The sequence below is a fragment of the Osmerus eperlanus genome, chromosome 18 (assembly GCF_963692335.1).
Source record: "Osmerus eperlanus chromosome 18, fOsmEpe2.1, whole genome shotgun sequence".
Lineage (NCBI taxonomy): Eukaryota > Metazoa > Chordata > Actinopteri > Osmeriformes > Osmeridae > Osmerus > Osmerus eperlanus.
Window position 1 is genome coordinate 11,012,773 of NC_085035.1, and position 26,073 is coordinate 11,038,845.

At 39.1% G+C, this 26,073-nt stretch overlaps 1 protein-coding gene and 1 long non-coding RNA gene across 2 annotated transcripts in view; both read left to right on the forward strand.

Annotated features, from left to right (window-relative positions):
• Positions 1–9,555: 9,555 nt before the first annotated feature.
• Positions 9,556–13,491, forward strand: LOC134038699 (uncharacterized). Its single transcript, XR_009932673.1, has 4 exons — positions 9,556–10,571; positions 11,148–11,217; positions 11,887–11,954; positions 12,921–13,491. It is a non-coding gene; the product is annotated as an uncharacterized LOC134038699 (long non-coding RNA).
• A 6,340-nt stretch (positions 13,492–19,831) lies between these two features.
• The window catches only part of eng (endoglin), a 109,093-nt gene continuing 102,851 nt past the window's right edge, over positions 19,832–26,073 (forward strand). Inside the window, exons 1-2 of the mRNA XM_062484713.1 lie at positions 19,832–20,007; positions 20,895–21,109. Of these exons, the coding sequence (XP_062340697.1) occupies positions 21,049–21,109 (61 nt within the window). The 5' untranslated portion in view covers positions 19,832–20,007; positions 20,895–21,048. The remainder of the gene's footprint in view (positions 20,008–20,894; positions 21,110–26,073) is intronic.

Below are 26,073 nucleotides of genomic sequence, written 5' to 3' on the forward strand. Positions count from 1 at the left end.
AGATGGTACTGTTTGAATCGCGATTCCATCTTCTACTGCCGGGCAACGTCGTAGAATAATCTTCAAAGGGGGTTCTTTATTAATGAATGAATGCAATGAGTAGGCTAAATGCCTGAAAATATCATGAGAAGGGAAAAACTTAAAATGACGTTTAAGTCATAGAGATTAGGTCAATTTTTACACCGGTCTGCCCAATTTATTCGTTTTGTTTCAACGATGAGGCTGCCTCTTGCAGGGGAAATGAGAAGACATCTATTTCATTCTACACTTCACTCGTATTTTCAGTTGTAAATGAGCAGCAAAAAAAAAATGCTTTTAAATCTGTCATCTTTATAAATAATAAGTATGCATTTTTATATAAAATATACAGAAATATCACTTGTAAAAATGTCATTCAAAAACGGACCCCTGTGCAACCGACGCAAGCAAGCACACCCTACAATTTCCCCAGAAATTGTACCCTCTCTAGTTTGCTTAGTTATACGCCAGGAGAGGATTTTAAGACTGCGATTCGATGTGCTTTAATTCCCTGATGAATACCTAGGTTAACGTTACCGTTTCCCGTCACAATCTGTAATGTATTTTAGCAACATTGTCGGCCCTTGGGCCAACATCGCTAATGTTACTCGCCGTGGACGTGCACTCAGAACTGACCAAATGCTTTTTGGCAAATAATTGAAATTGTATTTGGTCTTCTTCATTGCCTACAAATAGAAATCTAACAATGAGTATGTTTATTGGCTATTGTTCCTATAATTTACATGATTCACCTGTGACCATGTACCATCCTGTAACTGGTGTTTCAGCAAATCTATTTCAACATTGTAGGGGGTCAATATTGGCCAAACAACTGAAACTAATTCCCCTATGGTTTGAAGGAAGATGGGAAACTGAACAGTGTATTAACATTAACCAAATAATGCCAATACCAATGGAATTACAGTTATTCGACTCTATGGGTTAAATCAGAGCAAGAATGGTCAAAGTAAGGTTAAATAATATAATAATTTAATCATATTGCAAATGAATGAAATCAATGAAGGTTAACTCTTACCTACTCTACCATGATTATTGTAAACTATCCTACAATTAACATCACCTGTTACATGAATCCTCCTGTAACTGGTGTTCCAGTAAATCTTTTTCAAGATTATCCTTTATTCTTCTACCCTAAGTAGGCCTACAACATCTCTTGGTCAGTTTTAGGCAATTCTTCATGAGGTGCAATTTGTACAACTCATTTACTTGTAACTGGGAATACATGGGATTGCATTACATTTCACAGTTCCACATGCAGAATTCACCTGCCATTACATGAACATATCACTGTATACTGCATCCATGCTCTGTTCAACAGGATCAGAATGTGTAAATCGTTTTTTATATTCATTATTCTCATAATGTCAGTGTAACTGACAATTCCACACAATCCTGTAAATAAAAGTACATGGGGAGAGAACTACCAGTAGCTACCATACATAATTCTCTGCATCCATTTTCTGCGGCAGCAGTCAATGTTTCTCCGTCATCTTAATCATCATCGTCATCATCCTTTGATGAAAATATTAAGCAAATTACCAGAACTGCTTTTTTCCATCTACGTAATATAGTCAATATAGCCAAAATACAAAAAATCCTGTATTTTGTAGCAATTCAATGAGGGGATCCCTCATTGAATTGCTCCTCCCAAGGTTTCTTCAATTTTTTCTCCTGCTGTGAGTTTTTCTGGGAGTTTTTTCTTGTCTTCCTTGAGGGTTTAGGTTGGTTGAGGGGCAGTTCTATGGACGTATGTGAACCCCTCGACATGCTTGCGTGTAAAAAGGGCTATACAAATACATTTTGATTTGATTTGAAAAGCATTCTGTTGGGGGAACCTGCTATTACAAGTTGAAATAGGCACCAATTGATATTTACTTTGTATCATGTCGATATATGATTAAAACCAAGGTGACTTCGAGGCTACAATCACAAGCGTATAGCTTAAGCAAAATATGTCTTACCTGTTTGTAGTATGTTTTTATATTTAATATAACATTGAACATGCTATTTTATTAAGTCTCCCACTTTTTCTTCTGTAATATTAACGGTATGGACTGGCTATTACATCAAATGTATGCATTGACTTGGCAGTTTGTCTCCCACGCCAATTGTATACGCTGCTACAGCCGTGTTGCTTTTTTTCCGTAATATGTGCTCAGATTGAACACGAAATAAAACTTATATCTGAAGTGTGGTGAAGTAGGACAAGGTTTTTTGTTGCTGGGTGCCATGGTTGATCCCAGTATCGGAGCTCCATTGATGTTGGCTTTTAATAGTTCTCATGCGCGCGTTTAACTCAGAGTTGACGTACTCCGAGTTGAGTTAACAAATTCAAATCAGCTTTTCTGGAACCGAGTTTTCAGAGTTTCCAATGTTAAAGTAACTCAACTCAGAGTTCAGGGTTAGGCTCAGAGTTTGTTAAACCTGCTACCTGGAATACCCCCCAGGGCATTACTTTTTAAATGCATTTTTGCATAGACAACACCCTTATGGACTTTATGTTAAAAGTTCTCTGCAAAATATCCTGCAGATTTTTGTCACTGTCCATAAATGTATATAATTGTAAATTTAAAAAAATGAAATTCTAATGCTGCTGGTTTTGCTTGTAACTTTATTTGTATTAATTTTAGCAACACAAAATAGTTCTCAAACTGTCATTTATACATGTACCTAAACATTTGAGACAGGTATTGGTGCATTAGTATACTCAAGTGTGAATGTAGACCATGAAATATGGTAAATTTGTAGAAAATATGCTGCAACTTCACAGATTGGCACCAAGCAAAATTAAACATACACATTGTAAACTGTGATTTTTTATACATCAAAATGTTCAGTAGGCACGGTGTAATCACAGAAAGATAAAAAAGAAAGAAGCACACTGGCCCAAATTGGCTGAAATGACTCAAAATGCTACCCCGTCCCCCTTAATTCTGAATAATGCCAAAAAAATTACAATTCTACAATAGATCAATTACAGCTCAAAATCAGCCTAAAATACAACACAGAACATCTTAACTCATCAGTATCATCCCTTATCATCAGCATCATTCCTAATCATCAGTATCATCAGTATCATCCCCTAATCATTATTATCATCTTTACTCATCAGTATCATCCCTAATCATCAGTATCATCCCTAATCGTCAGTATCATCCCTAATCATCAGTATCATCCCTAATCATCAGTATCATCCTTAATCGTCAGTATCATCAGTATCATCCCTAATCATCAGCAGTATCATCCCTAATCATCAGTATCATCCCTAATCATCAGTATCATCCCTAATCATCAGTATCATCCCTAATCATCAGTATCATCCCTAATCATTATTATCATCTTTACTCATCAGTATCATCCCTAATCATCAGTATCATCCCTAATCGTCAGTATCATCCCTAATCATCAGTATCATCCCTAATCATCAGTATCATCCCTAATCATCAGTATCATCCTTAATCGTCAGTATCATCAGTATCATCCCTAATCATCAGTATCATCCATAATCATCAGTATCATCAGTATCATCCCTAATCATCAGTATCATTCCTAAGCATCAGTATCATCCCTATCGCTATCATCAGAGCTGTCATCCCATGTAGCCCTTTCCTCTGTTTCCTGGGTAACATTTGCACAATTTTGGCACCGACATAAATCAGTACAAGACAGTCTTGCAGACATACAGGAACATCTTCCAGTCTCACATTTGCCTTGCTTGCAACTGCAGTGGACTACCTGCAACACACTTTCAGGGGCAGGATTTCTAGTCATCCAGGTGACTGCTAAGTCCCCATCCTCGAGGTGCCATCCATTGTCAACGGGTGCACATTATACCCGTCAGAGAATGTCTCATTATGGCTGCTTGATAGTTTGCCATTTTGCAGTGTTGATACAGGGCATCACTTTTCGGGGAAAACTGTGTGACCCGTTTCTCGGCCGCAAGTGGAGTGAAACCCAGCGTCTTCGGGAACATTGTCAAACTCAACTTCTAGACAATGCTTGTATGTTTCCACTATTCTCTGATTCTCACCCTGCAAGCCAAGCCACCTTTTGACGCTGTTTCTGAATGTATCCCACCGTGTGTGGGTAAAAGCCTTAGTTTGTTCTTTTTTATGGACGTGAGATGCATATAGCATTGTTTAAAGTCCTTTCCACATAGTTTTGAAGTAGGTCTGGTCGTAATTTCCTAATTTTCGCTACTTTATATTGATGAGATTGATTGAGAAGACATCTTGGACTCTTATACACTTTACAGAAACTTATGCTGCTGTACGTGAATATGTATGTTAAGGAAATGTCTTGTCTTATCTGTCGTGCCTGTGCACTTTTTATGTTTCACTGTGGGAGAGTGGGAAACGTCCTATCGATTAATTTATTTTTGTTGACGTGAAGAAATTGACAATAAAGCTACTTGAACTTGAACTTAAATGTTGTTAAAAAAAGCGTCCACTTTATTGGTCTAGCGGTAAGCACGTGATGATTGACTCATCACTCATGATCAAAATATAATTACGCGATGAAAGAACTGACTTTAAACACTAATAAAAAATAAACTGCAGGATTCCACATGGAGAACTTTTTTTCTCTTGCTGAAAACCAATAGGTGTTTTTATCTGAATTAAAAGAATGTAGTGCCCCATATATGGGAACGGGATTAAACGAAAAACGGCTTCACCTTGACAAACAATAGTTAATATCCGCATAACACAGGTAATGACTTTTAACACATGGTCATTACGGCTCTTAAAAAAAATATAGACTTTTGGGCAATACTTTATCTCAAAATGTGTACATTAACTGTATTGTTTGAAGAAAACAAAACTGGATCAAGGACTTGTCTAAGAAGTTGTCTGAAAAGTAGCCATCCTCTCTTAATTAGTAAATATGTCCATCCAAAACTGGACACATCTTCGCAAGGTCAGCCACCATCGTTCAATCCGCTGGTTTCCAATGCTAGGACCAAAGGTTTAGAGCCCGACCGATATATCGGCAGCCCGATATTATCGTCCGATATTGGGCATTTTCCAAACTATCGGTATCGGCATTTATTTATTTATTTTTTATAAAAAAAGAAATTATTGTGTTTTTGTTCAAAGGACTTTAAGTTTCATATCTTAAGTTTGTATTTTTATACATTTTATTTATCAGAAACCGCATTAACATATTATTTTAGTGAGGAAATAATAACAGGAGTCAGATGGCTGAGCAGTTAGGTAATCGGGCTATTAATCAGAAGGTTGCTGGTTCGATTCCCGGCCATGTAAAATTACGTTGTGTCCTTGGGTAGGCACTTAACCCTACTTGCTTCGGGGAATGTCCCTGTACTTAGTCGCTCTGGATAAGAACTTCTGCTAAAAGTGACTAAATGTAAACTACAAATAACTACAGTTAGGGAAATCAGTTTGTTTTGTTACGCGTTTCTGGATTTTTTAAATATTTTTTGATATCGTCCGATATTGTAATATCGGATTTTTAAATCACCAAATATTTGTATCGGTATCGGCCTTAAAAATCCATTATCGGTTGGGCTCTACAAAGGTTACACTGTCTGTTCCTGCTTGGTTCTCCAAAAAATGCAGAAACCGCTGCATTTCAGCCATATGACCATTTTCTGTTCCCAAATCAAGTCTGTCTGGCAGGACATCCAACAATGTTGATCACAGCATCCATAAAGTAGCCAGCGATGATCTTTGGATCATTGTTTGTTTTGTAAGATTCAAGCCATATAATTTCAGAAAAAAACATCAATGCATCCACTGATTGCAATTCCATATGGCTTAGCCAATGTGCCAGACAGTTTGGACCACAACTGTGGTAAACAAGCCTTCGCAGTCTGTTTCTTGACCTCAGATCAACACCTTCACCATCCAATAATTGTAGCAATATTCAAACTGTTTTGGCTGTCAGTCACAATTCCATGTAACCAACATTTTTGGTGCATCCATCTGTAACCATGACACTGACCAGAGGTTTCCAGTTGCTGTTCGATAAAGGTTGCCACTTCGGCCACATCGGTTTTATTCTTCCTATGCCAGAGCTTCTTCTTGCTAAAAATTCTTTCAAGGGTGTGCTTGCTTAATACAATCCCATGTGAATTAGCAAGCAATTGAAGTATTTCATCCGTTGTAAAACCATGTTTAAAGTAGTCGTCGATGTACTCACAATCCATGTCCATTTTGAAATTGAATATGCTCTATAATTCTTTTTGTCTCACAATTATGACTTGGTATCTCATAATTTCGACTTAGTATCTCATAATTATGACTTAGTATCTCATAATTAGGACTTGACTTTTTTATGGTGGAAATGGGCTTCCATATATTATCAATCTGCAGATCGGAGAGAGAGTTTAACAGACCAATAAATTACCAATTTTCATCATTTTGGCTCTGTATACCACCACAATGGATTTGAAATGAAACAATCAAGATGTGCTTTAAGTGCAGACTTTCAGCTTTAATTTCAGGGTATTTACATCCAAATCAGGTGATCGGTGTAGGAATTACAACACATTTTATATGTGCCCCCCCCTTTTTAAGGGACCAAAAATAATTGGACAAACTAACATAATCATAAATCTAATTGTCACTTTTAATACTTGGTTGCAAATCCTTTGCAGTCAATGACAGCCTGAAGTCTGGAACCCATAGACATCACCAGACGCTGGGTTTCGTCCCTGGTGATGCTCTGCCAGGCCTCTACTGCTTATCACATCTACTATTATCACTATGTGTCACTAGATATGACAAAGTAGTTTTAAACGGAGACTTAAATATCCAAGTAAATAAAAAAGCAGACCCAAGAACTATTGAGCTCTTAAATCTCCTTGACAGTTTCAATCTAACTCAACACATAACAGACTCAACACACCGGCACGGAAACACACTAGATCTAGTGATAACAACTGGACTAAATATCAATAATATTTCAATAACTGATCTACCCCTCTCAGACCATCATTATATACTTTTTAATGTGGAAATTATCCTAACAAAAAACAAAAACGAATTCTTAGTCCATAGAAGATATTTAGACGATACAGCTATGATGACATTTTCTGAACAATTTGCTCTATGAGCCGACTAACCATGATTGCTCTCTGAATGAAATGGTAGAGAACCTCAATGATGCACTATTATCTGTGTTAGACTCTGTTGCACCACTGAAAACCAAAAAGAAGTGCACAAGCATAACCTCCCCATGGCTGAGAAATAAAAATGTTAGTGAAACGAAAAGAAAATGCCGTGCAGCAGAGAGAAAATGGAGGAAAACAAAGATCACTATCCACTACAATATCTACAAATATACACTTACCACCTATAACAAAACCATCCGTCTAGCAAGGAGAGAATATTTCTCCAACATTACTACAGAAAATGCCAGAAATTCCAGAGTTCTTTTCTACACCATTGACCAGCTGCTAAACACTGTCCCTGCCCCACCTCCATCCTCAGCAGTTAAATGTGAAGAGCTTGCTTTGTTCTTCAAGAACAAAATAACTTTGATCAGAGCGAGTATTATTAATAGTGGGGTCGAAACTGACATCAGTAGATTCTGCAACATAACCATGAGCACATTTACCTGTATCACACTTAGTGAACTTTCCAAAATTGTCAGCGAATCTAACTCCACAACCTCAGATATTGATCCTATACCCACAACATTCTTTAAGCGAGTGTTTGATAGTGTCTCAGGTCCGGTGCTAGAGATAATAAACACATCCCTTAGAACTGGCGTCTTCCCAGATGCCTTCAAAACAGCTGTTGTAAAGCCCCTATTAAAGAAACCCAAATTGGATAACAGTCTACTTGCAAATTACAGACCAATATCAAACCTTCCATTTATTAGTAAAGTACTGGAAAAGATAGTATTTTCTTGAAGAAAATAACATCCTGGAAGTCTCGCAGTCAGGTTTCAGGAAATATCACAGTACTGAAACTGCTCTCACCAAAATAATTAGCGACCTCAGACTAAACTCTGATGCAAATAAAGTCTCTATCCTTATCCTGTTAGATCTCAGTGCAGCATTTGATACAATTGATCACGACATCCTAATCAATAGACTGGAAAAGCTTATTGGGTTCACGGATAGTGTATTGAACTGGCTGAAATAATATATCACAGGAAGGAAGTTTTATGTTAGTTTAGGTGACCATACACTGTAAAAAATAACCGTTTTTTTTACCATGAAATGCACTGTATTTTTTACAGATATTTCCTCTTTTTCTATAAAACAATGATATGCCTGCGGATTTACCAATATTTGATGTCAAATAAATGTTACACCCTTAAAATCACAGGCATTTTACCTTAATTTAAGATAACATGAATATGATGTTTATTTAATGACAATTCATTGTAATTGTACAGATTCAAATGTAATTTTACATTAAATGGGAGGTAATATTTAACAGATTATTTCAGGTTAATAATAATGAAGAAATGCATGTGAAATTACAGATATCGTTGGTCATTGGGTTTTCTTTAAAATTGTGATTTTATGTTTTTTAAACTAATTAGTAGTATTTGTACAGACACAAAAGTAATTTATTATTGGGAATAAACAGCAGAAAGGATGCACCCATGCTTCCCCTGGCAGGACAGAAATATCTATATGGTCCAGTGCCTCTTTAATGACTTCAATGCATGTATTGTCACCAAGCCTGCCTCACGTTTAAAAAAAATAGTCAAGAGTCTAAACTTTATGTAACACCTTTTATTCCATATTACAAAAACATTGGGCCAGTATCAAAAGTGCTGTGTTGAAATTTTTAAAACAGACAATGGTCTGTTAATTACTGTGTTAACAGCTCTAAAACAAAAAAAATGCCAACATAATAGTCAATAGCCAACTGTCTTTCTATGAGTCTGTGACCTTCATGAACTTCAGGGGACTCTGGGGCTCTTGACTTCTGGATCTCTTCTAGACAAACCGATGCTACCATGCACATTATCCTCCTTGGAGATAGAGAACATACATTTATTGAGACATGGTTGAGGTGTATTTGTCTTCACAAGAATGGATGGTGGATACAAGTTCTATTCATCATTGCCCATTAAACAGAACTTTGTTATGTTTTAGTACAATATATAGTTGAGTTGTACTTGTTTACTTAGATTTGTTTAACTGTAAATGTAAGCACCTATTGTAAGTAAGGAAAGAAACTGTTCTTATGACGTGAGGTTTTGGTCTTGATGGACCGCAGTCTTCTGTGTGTCCAGGGTGGGAGGGGTCGGCCACAATCTTCCTCGCTCGCCTCAGGGTCCTCGAGGTGTGCAGGTCCTTGAGGGTAGGCATATTGATCACCTTCTCAGCAGTGCAGATGATACGCTGCTGCCACTGCCAAGGACAAGAGCAGACTGCAGCGTATCATCCGATGGATGATCTGATCATAACAGATCAGTGATGGAAGAGGTGAGGATGGACTCAATGATGGCTGTGTAGAATGCACCATAGTTGTCTTTGGCAAGTTTAATTTCTTCAGCTGCCGCATGAAGTAAATCCTCTGTTGTGCTTTCTTGGTGAGGGAGCTGATGTTCAGTTCCCACTTGAGGTCCTGGGAGAGGATAGTGCCCAGGAAGCGGAAGGACTCCACAGGGTTTACTGGGGCTGTATTCTTAGTAGTCCACAAACATCTCCACTGTCTTAAGAGCATTAGCTCTTGGTTGTTCTGGCTACACAAGGTCACCAGGTTATTTTAACTACTGATAGTGGTAGGTTATCTTGCTAACACATATCCAAAAATGCACAGTGTCCAAAACACTAAGAACATTATTCTAGTTTTCTAATACTTTACCATTGTGTTGGCCGGTAGGATTTGTAACGCAAATAGGCCTAATGTCAGTTTTCTGGTCATTTCCACAAAATTATGCATAAAGTAACTCTGCGATTGGGGCCACTATAAAATGCATTCTGAGTAAAACCTTTCACTTTGGCACCAACCTTTTAGTCCAGCATATGATCTGGACAAGTCATGGGATAAAGCCCCAGTTTATAAAAAAGTAACTTATTTGTTGCACAAATTTACCCTGTAACCAACACAGAAATGTATGATATGACTTGTGCTTGGTTTGGAAAGATGTACATTTTTTCGAACATATAGGGGTACAAATGCAATAAGAAAGATGTCAGTGTGTGACCCATGGTGTGACCAAATTTATGTTGGGGGATGGGATGACTACTGCCTCAGGGCTGTCAAGGAATTTCCTAGGAGATTAGAAACAGTAAGTCTATTGTTATTAATGCTAGTAAACAGAAAACTCTGTGAAATCAACAATGAACTGTCCAATATAATAATTGGACAGTAAATTGGACAGTAAAAATATTTATCTCGGAGACAACATTGAATGTTGATTTTTGAATGAGGAAGGTTCACACATGCGCAGTGGTTGTAGCAGTAGCACTTTGCTTCTCCCAACTGTCACTGCCGCACATGGCGCGAAAACCGGAGAAGAATGGAGGTTTCAGCTGCTCCAGAAGTTATAGGATTCAGGAATTATACTGACTGAAGAAGAGACAAAGAGATTCAGAGGTAACGTTAATGTTAAGCTGATATAGTGCGTTATATGTTTTTCACAACCTTTTTTTGTCAAAACGGAATGGACTTTTACCAAACTGAAGGCAAATTGCTAGCTGACGTTAGCATTAGCTATTTAGAGTGACTATTAGCTAGCTCAGGGGTTATAGAGCTCAGCTAGCGTTAGCTATCTAATGTCAGTTAATTAAATCTGCGATTTGCAATCCTAAAATTCGGTTAACGTTATGACCTGCATGACTAATGTGTGGCTTTGTAGACCATCTCTACTATAACGTTATGTTGATTTTATTTTTTTCCTCTTACCTCAGTATAATGTTAGCTGCTAGCTAGCTAGGTCGGTAGGAAATATTTTATGAAAAACGAAGGCACTTGTTCAATGTTAGTGTTGTACATAGTTGATAAAAGCATGTTAATTCATTAGATAATTAATTGTGGAGCTGGCAAAGTGCCGCTGTACAGAGAACTGTCTAAATAGGAGTGTTTTTATGAGTAATGTTGAGTTAGGGGAATTGTGTAGGCTAACTTAAGTTTGGTTAAGTGAAGCCCTCGTGTGTTTTTCTGTTGCTGCAGATTTACATTTTCTCACACTCTACATTGTCACCTGGAGTCAGCTCTGTAACCGTGGCCCCAAGTTTTTGTGGTGAGTATTACATGAAATTGCAATTGCCATTATTGTTGTGTGGACTGTTTATGTCAAGACCGTTGATGGAGGTTCTTTCTGTCACAGACATTCACTTGCATGTATTTCAAAACACAAAACCTAAGGCGATGAAAAACAATCTGATCTCGGTAATCATGAGTTTTAGCAACGTTTTAACATGGGAGTGAACTAGTGTTGCACAGTAAACCTGTACTAAAAAGAGACACTTACATTGCTTCAGTGTTCCTGTGCATACATGGGAGACTCTGACAGAACGCTATCTCTGTAGCATTCCATCCAGTCCAGAACCCGGGGTCCTGAAGTCTCGACTTTTACGATACTCAAACGATGCGATGTTAATATACCTCTCTGATCTAACGAGTCTGACTAGCTGTCGTGACCTCTCAGGTGGGATTTGGCTACGATGGAGAGATGGTTGTTCTGCTAAGTTCTCCTGTCTCTGCACAGGAACTGCAGTGATCGTTAAGGAGCCTAATGACGAATCATGGTCAGAATTATGTTGTCCCATGCTACACCCCTTCACCAAGTTTCATACAAATCGGGCTGGTAGTTTTTGCTTAATCCTGTTCACACACAAACAAACTGACATTCAAACACTCACACGGGAGAAATTGCTTGCATGATACTTGTGTTTTTCTGTTGCTGCAGATTTACATTTTCTCACACTACATTGTCACCTGGAGTCAGCTCTGTAACCGTGGGCCCAAGTTTTTGTGGTGAGTACTACATGAAATTGCAATTGCCATTATTGTTGTGTGGACTGTTTATGTCAAGACCGTTGATGGAGGTTCTTTCTGTCACAGACATTCACTTGCATGTATTTCAAAACACAAAACCTACGGCGATGAAAAACAATCTGATCTCGGTAATCATGAGTTTTAGCAACGTTTTAACATGGGAGTGAACTAGTGTTGCACAGTAAACCTGTACTAAAAAGAGACACTTACATTGCTTCAGTGTTCCTGTGCATACATAGGAGACTCTGACAGAACGCCATCTCTGTAGGATTCCATCCAGTCCAGACCCGGGGTCCTGAAGTCTCGACTTTTACGATACTCAAACGATGCGATGTTAATATACCTCTCTGATCTAACGAGTCTGGCTAACTGTCGTGACCTCTCAGGTGGGCTATGGCTGCGATGGAGAGGTGGAGAGATGGTTGTTCTGCTCGGTTCTCCTGTCTCTGCACAGGAACTGCACACTCTTTTGCACTGATCGTTAAGGAGCCTAATGACGAATCATGGTCAGAATTATGTTGTCCCATGCTACACCCCTTCACCAAGTTTCATACAAATCGGGCTGGTAGTTTTTCGTAATCCTGTTCACACACATACAGACCGACATTCAAACACAGAAGGAAGACTGCCAATGGAAACTAGCCTTTTGGATATAATTGGGTGCATTTACATTTTAATGTTCATGAATGTACACTGTCCCTCTTGATCAAATAAATTGAATTGAAAAAATTGAAGAGAAAACATTACCTTTCATCCTGCAGCGGCTTTGCCTGGGTCGGAGGTCATAAACAGTGGGGCATCGGATCTATTTACGTTTTTTTTAAAACTATTTTCGGATATGGTTTGTCCTTAATGGAAGGTAGAAATTATTAACCGGTTGTTTTCAAGCCAAGTGAAAAGATGCTGAACATATCATTAAAGAATTGTATCTTTTCTTTTGACCAGGAAATGGCTGAGACCGATTTCCTCAGTGCCATGGAGAGAACGACAGTGGGGATCTATGTTGTGAAAGACACTGCCAGCAGTGAACCCTCTGATGTCAGGATAGTCCTCGAAGGTGTGATGGTGCTTCAAGATCTTGAGAATGTAGCACTTGCTTCTGCAATGTTGTTTGGGCTCTTATGCCTTGAACATGCAGCACCCTACAAAGCTCCGCTACACCTTTGAGGCATTTCAAAAGATCATCATGGAGCCTCAGCATCAGACACTTAATAATATGAGCCTGTCAGCTGCAAAAACAGAACTTTTAGTGACACTAACTGACCATGCACAGTTGCCCTATATAACGTTGCAGCCCGGTTCACAGCAATCTTGCTCAATGCTGGACCAATTTTCATGAATTAACCACTAGATAGCCTAAATTTATATTGATTGGCTGTAAATGTAGCTGTTTTTTAAGTATGCTTGTTTTTCCACTGTCCAATTAACATTTTTATATCTATAATTTCTTTAAATTGACTGATTAATACTGTAAATGTGCTGACATTCCTTTTTGATTAAAAGTACATATTCAGTATTTATACATTGTTGTAGTTTTTTTTTAGTTGGCACAACCACAATTCTACAGGGAATCACTGTTGGTACACAGGGCATTTTCATAAATTAACTACTAGAAAGCCTACATTTACATTGATTGGCCGTAAATGTAGCTATCTTTATGTACTAAGCTTGTTTTTCCACTGTCCAATGAACATTTTTATATCTATAAATTCTTTAAATTGACTGAGTAATACCGTAAATTTACAGACATTTGTCTTGGGTTTTATGTATTTCTTGCGTTTTTATACATTTTTTCTTAGTCATTATACAAAAAAAAAGAAGAAATTACTGTAAATAGACCGGAATGTTTAATGTAGCAACAAACAAATGCCCTAAAATTACGGAGATTAACCTTAAAGTTAGTTGTTTTTAAATGTATTTTTACATAGTATTTTTGTTTTTCTGCGGTTTAATTAACTTTTAAGAACAGTACTAAACTGTAATTTAATTCATTTTGGCTGTAGACCATGCACTGTATTTTTACAGCTTATTACATGTAATTTTGTGGTATGATTATTTACTGTAATTTTACAGAATCGGTCTGGAAACTTTGCTGCCAGTGCTTTCTCTGTTTTTTTACGTGATTTTTTTTTACAGTGTAGGTCCAAGAAACATGAGAACTGCTACGGGGTTGCTCAAGGAAGCTGCTTAGGTCCATTACTTTTTTCTCTTTATATGTTACCACTCGGCGACATAATCAGAGAACATAACATAGATTTCCATAGCTATGCGGATGACACACAACTATATATATCCACTGAACCCAACTATGCAACGGCCATCAATTCCATTACCAACTGCCTGTTGGCAATAAACAAATGGATGAATGATAACTTTCTTAAATTAAATGAAGACAAAACCAAAGTCCTACTATGTGGCCCCAAATCCAAAAGAGAGATGCTTATTAAGAATCTTGGAGGCTTAACCCCCTGTCTTAAACCAGAGGTGACGAGTCTCGGTGTAATCCTGGACTCAGATTTGAATTTCAACTCTCACATTAATAAAGTGACCAAAACAGCTTTCTTTCACCTGAGGAATATAGCAAAGGTACGACCATTCATAAACCAAAATGATGCAGAGAAGTTAATTCATGCTTTTATATCCAGCCGGCTGGACTACTGTAACGCACTTTTCACTGGTCTTCCCAAGAAAACCACTGAAAGACTACAGCTCATTCAAAATTCTGCAGCTAGATTATTAACCAAAACTAAAAGGAGAGAACACATTAGTCCTGTCCTAGCTACTTTACACTGGCTCCCTGTTACCTTCAGAATTGACTTTAAGGTCCTTTTCCTCACATACAAAGCTCTACACGGACAAGGACCTAGCTACATTGCTAACTCCTTTATAAACTACACACCAGCTAGAACACTGCGATCATCAAATGCAGGCCTATTAGAGGTCACCAGAAGCAGTCATAAGAAGATTGGTGATTCGGCCTTTGTCAATTACGCCCCAAAACTATGGAACAAATTACCCATAAATATTAGGGAAGCAAACACTCTAGACATTTTTAAAAGACAGCTTAAAACCTACCTTTTTACCGAAGCATTTAAGTAATTTTATCTCAAAAGAGTTTTCCTACTTTTATTAGTTATATTATTGTAGAATCTTGGTTTAGTAAATTTGGGTCATTATTTGACTTGCTATTTTTACTTTGTCTAGGTCAGAGTTGGCAAACTGATAGCGTACAAGAACTCTGGTCGCGTGAAGTATTTAAACAAATATGTAAAACAATCTGTATTCTTGATCTGAGGCAAAGGATCCGTTAACAGAGAATACGGCCCATACTCTTGACCGGGGGAAAGGATCTGTTAACAGAGTGTATGGTTTTATATATACAGACCAGGGGTGAACCAAATGTATATGTTACTTTTAAGATGCATGTTTAAAGTTGTTTTCTCTCTTGTATTATTGTTTTTATTGATTTTATGTAAAGCACCTTGAGCTACAATTCTTGTATGAAATGTGCTATATAAATAAAGTCTTACTTACTTACTTACTGCAACTGTCTTCAGTTCCTGCTTGTTCTTGGGGCATTTTCCCTTCAGTTTTGTCTTTAGCAAGTGAAATGCATGCTCAATTGGATTTAGGTCAGGTGATTGACTTGGCCATTGCAGAACATTCCACTTCTTTGCCTTAAAAAACTCTTTGGTTGCTTTCGCAGTATGCTTCGGGTCATTGTCCATCTGCACTGTGAAGCGCCGTCCTATGAGTTCTGAAGCATTTGGCTGAATCTGAGCAGATAATATTGCCAGAAACACTTCAGAATTCATCCTACTGCTTTTGTCAGCAGTCACATCATCGATAAATACAAGGGAACCAGTTCCATTGGCAGCCATACATGCCCACGCCATAACACTACCTCCACCATGCTTCACTGATGAGGTGGTATGCTTTGGATCATGAGCAGTTCCTTCCCTTCTCCATACTCTTCTCTTCCCATCATTCTGGTACACGTTGATCTAGGACTCATCTGTCCATAGGATGTTGTTCCAGAACTGTACAGGCTCTTTTAGATGTTTTTTGGCAAACTCTAATCTGGTCTTCCTGTTTTTGAGACTCACCAATGGTTTACATCTTGTGGTGAACCCTCTGTATTTACTCTGGTGAAGTCTTCTCTTAATTGTTGACTTTGACACCTACCTCCTGGAGAGTGTTCTTGATCTGGCCAACTGTTGTGAAGGGGTTTTTCTTCACCAGGGAAAGAATTCTTCTGTCATCCACCACAGTTGTTTTCCGTGGTCTTCCGGGTCTTTTGGTGTTGCTGAGCTCACCAGTGTGTTCTTTCTTTTTAAGAATGTACCAAACAGTTGATTTGGCCACACCTAATGTTTTTGCTATCTCTCTGATAGGTTTGTTTTGATTTTTCAGCCTAATGATGGCTTGCTTCACTGATGGTGACAGCTCTTTGGACTTCATATTGAGAGTTGACAGCAACAGATTCCAAACACAAATACCATACTTGAAATGAACTCTAGACCTTTTATCTGCTCCTTGTCAATGAAATAACGAACTCCCTTTATGAGGGAATAACATACACCTGGCCATGGAACAGCTGAGCAGCCAATTGTCCAATTACTTTTGGTCCCTTAAAAAGGGGGGGGGGGGGGCACATATCAAATGTGTTGTAATTCCTACACCGTTCACCTGATTTGGATGTAAATACCCTGAAATTAAAGCTGAAAGTCTGCACTTATAGCACATCTTGATTGTTTCATTTCAAATCCATTGTGGTGGTATACAGAGCCAAAATGATGAAAATTGTGTCAATGTCCAAATATTTTTGGACCTGACTGTAAATGTTGAATAAGTGGAACACATGATAAAAACTTTATTTTCCCGAAATTATATCACACTCAGCAATTTTCTGCCACGCCAAATCACCTTTGCAACTTTGATGGTGCTACGGAAGCCTCTTGCTTTTTCAAATTAAATATCGGTTCGTATTAGGCAGTCACCAATTCCACTGGGGGGAAAATGGGCGGTTCGAGTCTTTTTTTTTCTCCCGTTGCCATGATGAATAGTGTTATCTCTAGGTGCGTTCGACATGAACTGACTTCATGCAGCGCTGCAGCCGGCTGCAGGCGGCTGACTTGAAACAGTGAATTCTGGTTAGACTTTTTGTCCGACTTGAGACGGCGCCGAGGCTAGGTCACTGTGACGTAGCCACCAAAGTACCGTGAGATCGATTCGAGAACTGCCGGCTGTGTAGCCGAGCGCATTTTCTCAAGAGCAACTGCAAGGGTTCTAATGACGACACAGCTATTTCATGATTGGCCAGACTCACACACGACAACTTTGACGCGTGTTTTGTAATTATTCTGACACCTTTAGTTTCGCCAACGCTCACATCCGGACCAAACAGTTTAAAGATCCTGTAAAGTGGACCTGGAAACGAGTTTTAAGTTTTCCACACCACAGAAGAATGTGTTATTAACTACCCATCCAAATTCGAATGAAAAAATAACACCGACAAGTATGTTAAATTAGGCTTTGAAATCGTGAAAAAATCAGCAGTCTTCTCTGCTTGAGACTGGGGGGGCGTGTCACCTGAAGGAGCAGAAGCTCCGCCCCTCGCTGCCTAGTGCCGACCTCCGACTCAGATAATGGACGCTATGTCAAGCTGAACAAAACCGTATAGAATTAGAATTTATTTGTTCAATGAGTGAAACATACAGATGCATACATAAATGAAATGTTCCCCTGAGCTGTAACAGTAAAAATGGACACCAGAGACAGCAGACAGTGAGCTCTCCAACTAGGCTACTTCTAACACATTAGCTACCATTTCACCAAAATACCATCATTCTACACCGAGTAGCCTAATATCAATTTAGCGGTTTGCACTAACTCATAGCAGAGATACCTCTGGAAAAGTTATCTAGTATAATTATAACAAGCACACAGAACTGAGTGATGAACTGCTGGCGGCGGTGGATGGTCCAGGTGCGACCGGAGGATGAACGGCCGGAGGGGCGATGCTCAGTACGGCTCCACGCTGCAAGAGAAGCCGTGTGTTGGTGAACCCCGTCTGTCTCTGGTCCATGTTAAAACTGTCTGCCGTGAAATGGTCAGTGCAGAGGCGGCTGTTGGAGTTTATCCGAAGCTTTCCATGAGCGTGGCTCTTCACAAAATCTATCCACCTATTTTTCATTTCCTTATCAATAGGGAACTTAAATGGCGTTGCAGCGCAGCTGGAGTTCTTGCATCCAGGGAAGATGCAGTTGCGGGTGGTGGGAGACATCCTGAAGCTAGCTAGCTAGCTGATGTAGGCTACAATAACAGTACAGCAGGAGGAGCCATTGAGTGATCTGACGTAGATAGGGCGAAATGACGTAGATAGGGCATTTTTTGGCTCCGCCCATTAAAACCTGATCTGAAAACGGAAGAGAAACTATTCTTCGGTTTAACTCCACACATTTCAGTGAGACAAAGTTTTAGCACTTTGCACATGCTTTCAGGAACTCATTTCACACGTATATAATGTACTTAGAAGCAAAACATGGAATTTACTTTACAGGATCTTTAATTGAATTAAAAATGTGTTGAAGAAAGGGTTTTAGTCCGCCTCTTCACTAAAGGAAAGACTGTTTAATTATAAATAAAGTAAAGTCAATTTTTTCTCCTGTTGGGAATTTTTCAGGGAGTTTTTCCTTGTCTTCCTTGAGGGTTTAGGTTGGTTGAGGGGCAGTTCTATGGGCGTATGTGAAGCCCTCTGTGACATGCTTGCGTGTAAAAAGGGCTATACAAATAAATTCGATTGGATTTGATTAAAGTAAGCAAACAGCGCTTGATCGGCCATGACTGACGTCAACGCAGCAAACCACGAGAAGCTGGAATGTCCGACTTTACAGAGCCGTTTTCAACTCCTCCCCGACTGCAAGCGGCTACTCTCGCCGGTCGTTTCATGCAACCGCAGTCCATGTCGAAGCACCTTCTGTTCGATTGAAGAGGGCTTGTTTTACCCTCGTGCGTATGGAAGCAAATTGAAATCAAAATTAGTAATCAATTATTCTATTTGCATTTTCTTCTTCAAGACTGCACATTTTATGCCATAATCAAAAATAAAACAGAGCGGACATTGCTTTTTCGTTTTCGTGGTCTGCCCGCAAAGTACTGCCCATAATTCGAAAACAAAGCAATGTCCGCTCTGTTTTCTTTTTGATTATGGCATAAAATGTGCAGCCTTGAAGAAGAAAATGCAAATAGAATGATTGATTACTAATTTTATCCACGTAGTCCACGTTTTACATTTCAAATTGAATTTTGTTATCTATTTGCTGGGGCATATTTTGAAAATTAAATCTCAAATGTATATTTATTTTTCATTTTAATTAAGTGAAAGATTGAGCACTCTTGAAGAAGAACATTAAAATGCAAATAGGATGATTGATTACTAATTTCATTTATGAGTCAAATAATGCAGCCACATTTTTAAAATGAAAAAGCATTTCTGCAAATGCATTTTAATTTAGGTCACGATTTGCTTCCATACGTGCGCGTCTGCACGAGCTTTCCTCGGAGTTAATTGGACTCGGAGTTGACTGAACTAATAATTATCACCTGTTCTGAAACCACTGAGTTTGACAGCTCATAGTTATTCAATCCAGAGTTGTGGTTTAACTCTGTATGTTAACCCTGCTTTCTGATATACCCCGCATGTACGAGAGGGCAAACGTGGAGTTGCTATCTTAACAAAATAAAGTTCAGATTAAATATTCCTCCATGCATAATGTTTAATAAAAAAGTGCTGAATACCCGAAGACCGCACATATGAGCGTCTCTATTTTCAGATACGTTGCGTGTGGCGTGGACGTGAGTGAAGCTCGTCAGCATTCTCCGGTCAGTGGGAGTGGTACAAAAGAAGGCTATAGCTGCACCACCTCAACGGACACACGGTATAAAGTTTTTTACCCGTTCTCAGGATTGACCGGTGTTTCGACCTAGTGGATTATAAATGATAATCAAAAGGGACATTCTACGTTGAGATGTGAGTTACATTCTATATACTTGGGGTAGGCCAACATATGATATGATACGAGGCTAATGGCTATTAGTCGGTCGGTACAGTAGCCTATAGATGCGAGGGATGACTACTGTGTAGTCCTACAAGTCTGCTGTAAAGGTACAAAAAGTCAAGTTTGTTTCAAATGTGTAGTTCCAATACCAGGTCAATACAGTAAATCGGTAGATTCTGGTTGTTAATCCTGTGTAGTAAAGTTAATAGAAAGTAGAAACTATTGCCATGTATATTAGCTATATATAACGCTTTTTGGTTGAGTTTAACAGGAAAAAAAAGGGAAACAGCATCCTAGGCCTACACATATATTTAGAACTTAAATCGTTTTTAGGAAATCATTATTTGACAATCTGTTGATGAAGCTTCTTTTGTTTTGTAGTGCTAAAACATCAATCGTTTATACAGGCTTATACTATATGAACAAGAGCAGTCTCCCCAGCTTATCAGATCTTCACATTTTAATATTATTTAAAGAAAGCGACGCCACACTATTTCCTCACATACCCAGCCCAGAGTGACTGACCACTCCATAAACTCACAAATCTGTGCGCCTTATTGTACACCAGTCTCCTGGCAACTGTTGTGGAAACACCAAAACTTGTTCAGTGCTTTGAGGTTTTCCACATAAATCATATTTGTAAGCATGCTTTCGAAAACTTTGCTTTTATGAAGTGTTTTGACAAAGTTTGCCACCTCAAGTGGCCATGTGTTTCATTGCAGGGTAGTGTATGTTATATCATTTCAATATGCTTCATCTAAATAGCCCACCAGAAGTTACCTCGAGCAATAAGAGCCCCCCCCCCCCCCATTTTCACACACTTGTGAACCTTCATTGTTTCCATACCTCTGTCCTACAGCTGACCATTGACCTCTCAAGGCTGGTGTTGTGTGTTCAATCTTCTGGAGCAGAACTACTGCCACAGTCACTTCAACTCTGCCACTGGACAACGGCACTTCTCCCCCTGCCACCTGAGCTCTTAGACGGGCTAGAAAACTTGATTGGAGTTGAAGATGGAGAATTACTACAAACTATTCTCCCTGCTCATGCTGTGCTTTACCATTGCACCCTCAGGTAAAAACCATGATTGATCTCCTACAATGCACAATCTTTATTTAACCCATTTGTAGAGGGCTTTTTAATGCACAGATCATTCAGAAATCAGAGACTAACGGAGTTGAAGCCTTAATGATATCTTTGTGGGGAAAGCAGATGCTTGAAGACCTTTATTATACCTTTATTAGTCATAGCTTTATTTTTAGTAATCTTTTTCAACAGAGTAGTCAGAGCCTTTATTTGAACAGATGTTTTGAGTCAGACTTGAGGCCATTTAGGATTACCATTGGATTTAATAAGTCTATATTGCCCATTAGTTTTAGGTATGATGGTTAACCTATATCTATTACACATTTTTCAGTAAACCCCCCATATTGAAAGTGCAACCGCTGCGACTTGATGCAAACATGATTACATTTAGGCTTGCAATATTCATTGTGGGTCAATGGTTCATTGTTCTGGTTTGTCACTAACACACCTGATCATCAAGCTATGACAGTGCAACTTGATGCATTCCTATGCTTATTCATATGGGAAAGTTGTTCAGCACAACACATAGATGTATGGGGTTAAAATCTGTCAGGCAGGTCCATCCAACTACTGTAGCTTTAGCTATTGGAAAAACTTAAGAGGACATTTTATATATCTGATTCTTTTGGCGCCAGAGAAAGTAATAAAAAGTAATACAACTTATTTATTAAGGAGTATTTTTTATCCTCATTGTAATCCTAAAAACACTCCTACTGTGCTTTTTCTGTCCAGTAGTGGTGGCAGTCATGGTTGCTCAATAGAAGTCCAATGTAACAGTGTGTTGGCAGCAATGTAACAGTGTATTGGCAGCAATGTAACAGTGTATTGGCAGCAATGTAACAGTGTATTGGCAGTGTTTTAAACTCCAGTTGGTGATATGGTCACAGCTGGATTTCTCTGGGTAGTATTTCAGAAGGGCCCTTACTTTTGCTCTTTAGATCAATGGTAGTCCCCAGTTACACAACTCTCTTGGTGTGTATCTTATATAACACTAACAAATACCCCGTGCAGCATGTACGAATGGAGTAATTGTGGTGACAAAATACAGCTTCTGATTCTGAAGGCTTTGCTATGTGAAACTGTAGGCTACGCCAGTGGAGAACTGTGTAGATAATCTCTCTAATAATGACAGAAATCTGTGTGTGTGTGTGTGTGTACAAATTAGAATGGGTTTAGTTTCCCACAATCAACTCAAGAATTAGGCACTCTGCAAAGTTCATATTCTGCATGTGTCCTCTTTATAACCCAACGGAGTGCCGCAATTTACATTGTTTGGATAAGCATTTCAACATAAATGAATGAAAAATAATGAAAAAATTATTTTGTTTGGCTAGCTCTCTTCGCCTCCCAGCCACTTCACTCTGATTGGTCCTCTGGTCTGCAGCGAGACTCGAGAACCGAGCACTCTGCAAAGTTAATATTTAGCAGGTGTCTTTTTTATAATTTAACGCAATTGAACTAATATTATTATTAACAAAGGCTTTCACAATGAAATGACACAAATTTAGCGTAGTAAGGAAAGTAGGGATATTCTGTTTTGTTATTTAGAAGCAAATTGGCTTTTACAACCGATAATCAGCTGCTTTCAAAGGGACTGGCTATCTAACAGAACGACAGCCGGAGCTAAAATGTATGCTTCAAACGACGGGACAGAAGATAACTAGATCGACTACACACAATAAAGGCAAATTACTTCACACAGTAACAAGTGGTTGTGATCACTTTTGAGCAGTTTAGCTCTACCTTAGATAGTTACAGTGCGTGTCCACTGCAGCGACGCGATGCGAGCGACAACATGTTTTCCATTCATTTTCAATGGAGCCAGGCGAATCGCTTGCGTGGTGCATTGTGGGTAGCGACGCAACGCGACCGAGTTGAGATTTTCTCAACTTTATGCAAATGAGGCGCGATTTTCGCTAGCGATGGCCAATCGGAGTGTTTTCTTGTTTCTCGTAACGTAGCAACCATGGTGAACATTTCTAGCTTTCTAGGTTTCAAGGTGGAGGAGAAACTAATCGTTTGTGTGGCTGCTTACCCAGTCCTGTACGATACATAGCTGTATTCGTACAGAGATGTTAATAAAAAACGCTGCATGGCGCAAGGTTGCCGAAGTTGTTGGTGCTTGTACTTTCAAATTCAGTCTAGTCACATTACGTAACTTCGTTCTGTGGTAACTACAGTAGCTAGCTAGCCCGGCTGGAACTCCCTATCGTATCGACAGATTAGCAGACTTTGAGTAATATAATAAAACGTTTTTTACACGTCAACGTTTATGTCTATTAAACAGTTTTGTATTTTGTATACAAGTTGTATTTTGATCGATGTTGCGGGTACGTAAACCCAAGTCTGCACACTTGGCCATGACAACTACAACAGTGACTTTAGAGAACTACATTTTACATTAATCTGTTTGAAACCCGAGCGTGGTGAACTGTGGGAAGGCGAGCGATGGCAAGCAATTCGCGTCGCTGCAGTGGACACGCACTGTTAGAGATGAAGCGCGAACGTTAGCTGCGCTGCTGCATGCATCGAACACATGACGTTCCAGTAACTTCTTTCCATGCTGCGTGTTCAAATGCTTCTTCATATTTGTAGTATTTCCTCCCTTCGACGAAATAGACTTTTTACACGCGTTACAAGTGGCGTTGTTGTCATTTTGTTGTGTGAAATACAACCAAACTTTAGAACGCTTCTTCCTAGTTGCCATGTTTGCTGCAGTCTGTCTATGCGCAAACTTTTATAGTTTATTCAGATAGACGTTCGCGTGTCCCATTATTAAACTGAGCATATCGATTTTTAATCCATTATTAAACTTCGCATTTTAATTGTTTAACGGCACAGAGAATCGTTAACAGAATCGTTTTTGGAATTTTGCTAACGATTCCAAGGAATCGATTCACTGGGAACCGGTTCTGAACAAGAACTGGTTCTCGAAACCCATCCCTAAACGTAGGAATCAGAAGACAAATGAACGCTACATAATAATTTGCATAAATGTAGGCTACCACAGCATTGTCAATTTGACTAGAATAGATGTGGAGGTTGAACAAGAACTTCCGAACTTCAGAGATGACAGAGAATTTCAATGGCGATCTGAGAAATATAGGACCAAAATCACTGAGAAGAACTGTCATCACCAGCTGCATCACAGGCACTGCACTATCTATAATCCCAGAAATCTGTGTGTGTGCCACCAATTTTATCATGTGCACTCTATAGTTCAAGGAATCTGTATTTGTGTGTTTCACTGACATCTTAATCACCGCCGGCATTAAGGACACTGTGCACTAGTAGTCACAATTGCAGAACGAGTCTTCAAACATTGGCCTTCATTGGTTATAATCACTATTTGAGTCATTATAGCTTCCAATGATTGGTTTTTCTGAGTTAATGTGGGTTATGTTTATGAATGGGCAATGCTGTGTTGACTGTATGCTGTACTGGACTCCTGCCAGAAAATTGTGTTGTTGACATACCATCGTTGAAGAAGCTCTAGGTAAGGGATAATGTTAACTCTAAATCCCATTGCGACCCCTTGGTGTCCAACAGTGTGGTTTGTTATCTGCTGCACCCTCTGTAGAAACTCCACAGGGAAGTACCACATTTCTGTCTGATGGGGGCTTTGTCAACTGTGCTCCCTCTGCATTGAGCTACAGTGGGAGCTCAACACAGCAGTGATTACAGGGCTTTCCAAAGCACTTCCGCCAACCCAGGGTCCCTTCACTCCACGGGCAGAAGAAAAAGTACAAAAGCGATTAGCAAGCGCTACCGGAGGGTTAGTTTGTGTGTGTGTGTGTGTGTGTGGGGGGGGGGGGGTAGCTTAATAGCAGGCAGGGGAGCCTCTACTGGGAAGAGATCCAATCAAGTTGTCGAAACATCTCAAGGATGATAAGTGGAAACAGGATGCACCTAAGCTCAATTTTGAGTGTCATGGCAAAGGCTGTGAATACTTATGTACATGTTTTTATTTTTATAAATTAGCAAACAAAACAAAAAAATCTTTATGGGGTATGGTATGTAGAAAAAAAAGTGAAGCATTGTGAATACTTTCAGAATGCACTGTATGCCCACAAATACGATTGAAAATTTCATTTTTCAAGGAATTAAAACCATGTAATCTGTTGGTTCTTCTAAAAACATATGTCCTGCAAAGCTACATCGATCTTGAATGATTGGGAGCACCCAGTGTGCAATACATCATCGTTCCTTCCACCTGTTCCCCTGAAACAGAGTTAGTGTAGCCCAGCGCTGACTAAACAAATCTTTCCCTTTCCGAAAGCTGCCCCTGCTAATTAATGCTGAGAAGATTAATAGACTCTTGCTGGCGACATATCTCACATGTTCGTTTTGTCACAAGGTAATTCATGCACCAACTTGAAGACACACATCTTGATAAAGTGGTGGTGGAACACCCTGTCAGTTATAGGAAAGAAACAACCAAGCTAATTAGAGACTTGCTGATGTTTCTGGGAATTTGATGTCTTTGTGTGTTTTAGATTGTGTGTGATTTATAGTCAACCCGAAAAGTGAATATACCTTTCATCCCCTTATCAAGACAGTCAGCTCAAGACTGCTTGTCTTGCAGCTATGGTATACTAAACAACATAATCTTACTGCACTCTGTGTACACTGTAGTCAGTATTAGAGCACATTGAGCTCCTCAAGAATGCGACTTGACAGGCATGGAAACTAATTGAGAGACAGTTCTCGTGCTTTTGAGAGATAAATGCGGTGTATGTTTGTGTGTGACCATGCGCCATTGGGTTTGTTGTTCCGCCGTCTTCCGCAACAGGATCAGAAGTCTGGCAAATGTCTCCCAGAGGTGTAAACAGGCTGCATGTAAAGACAAACTGTCTCCAGGCCTGCTTTCATATCCTACCCAGAGTCAACATAGTGGCTTACACAAACACACATATATACAAGTACAGTACACACATACAGTACACGCATAA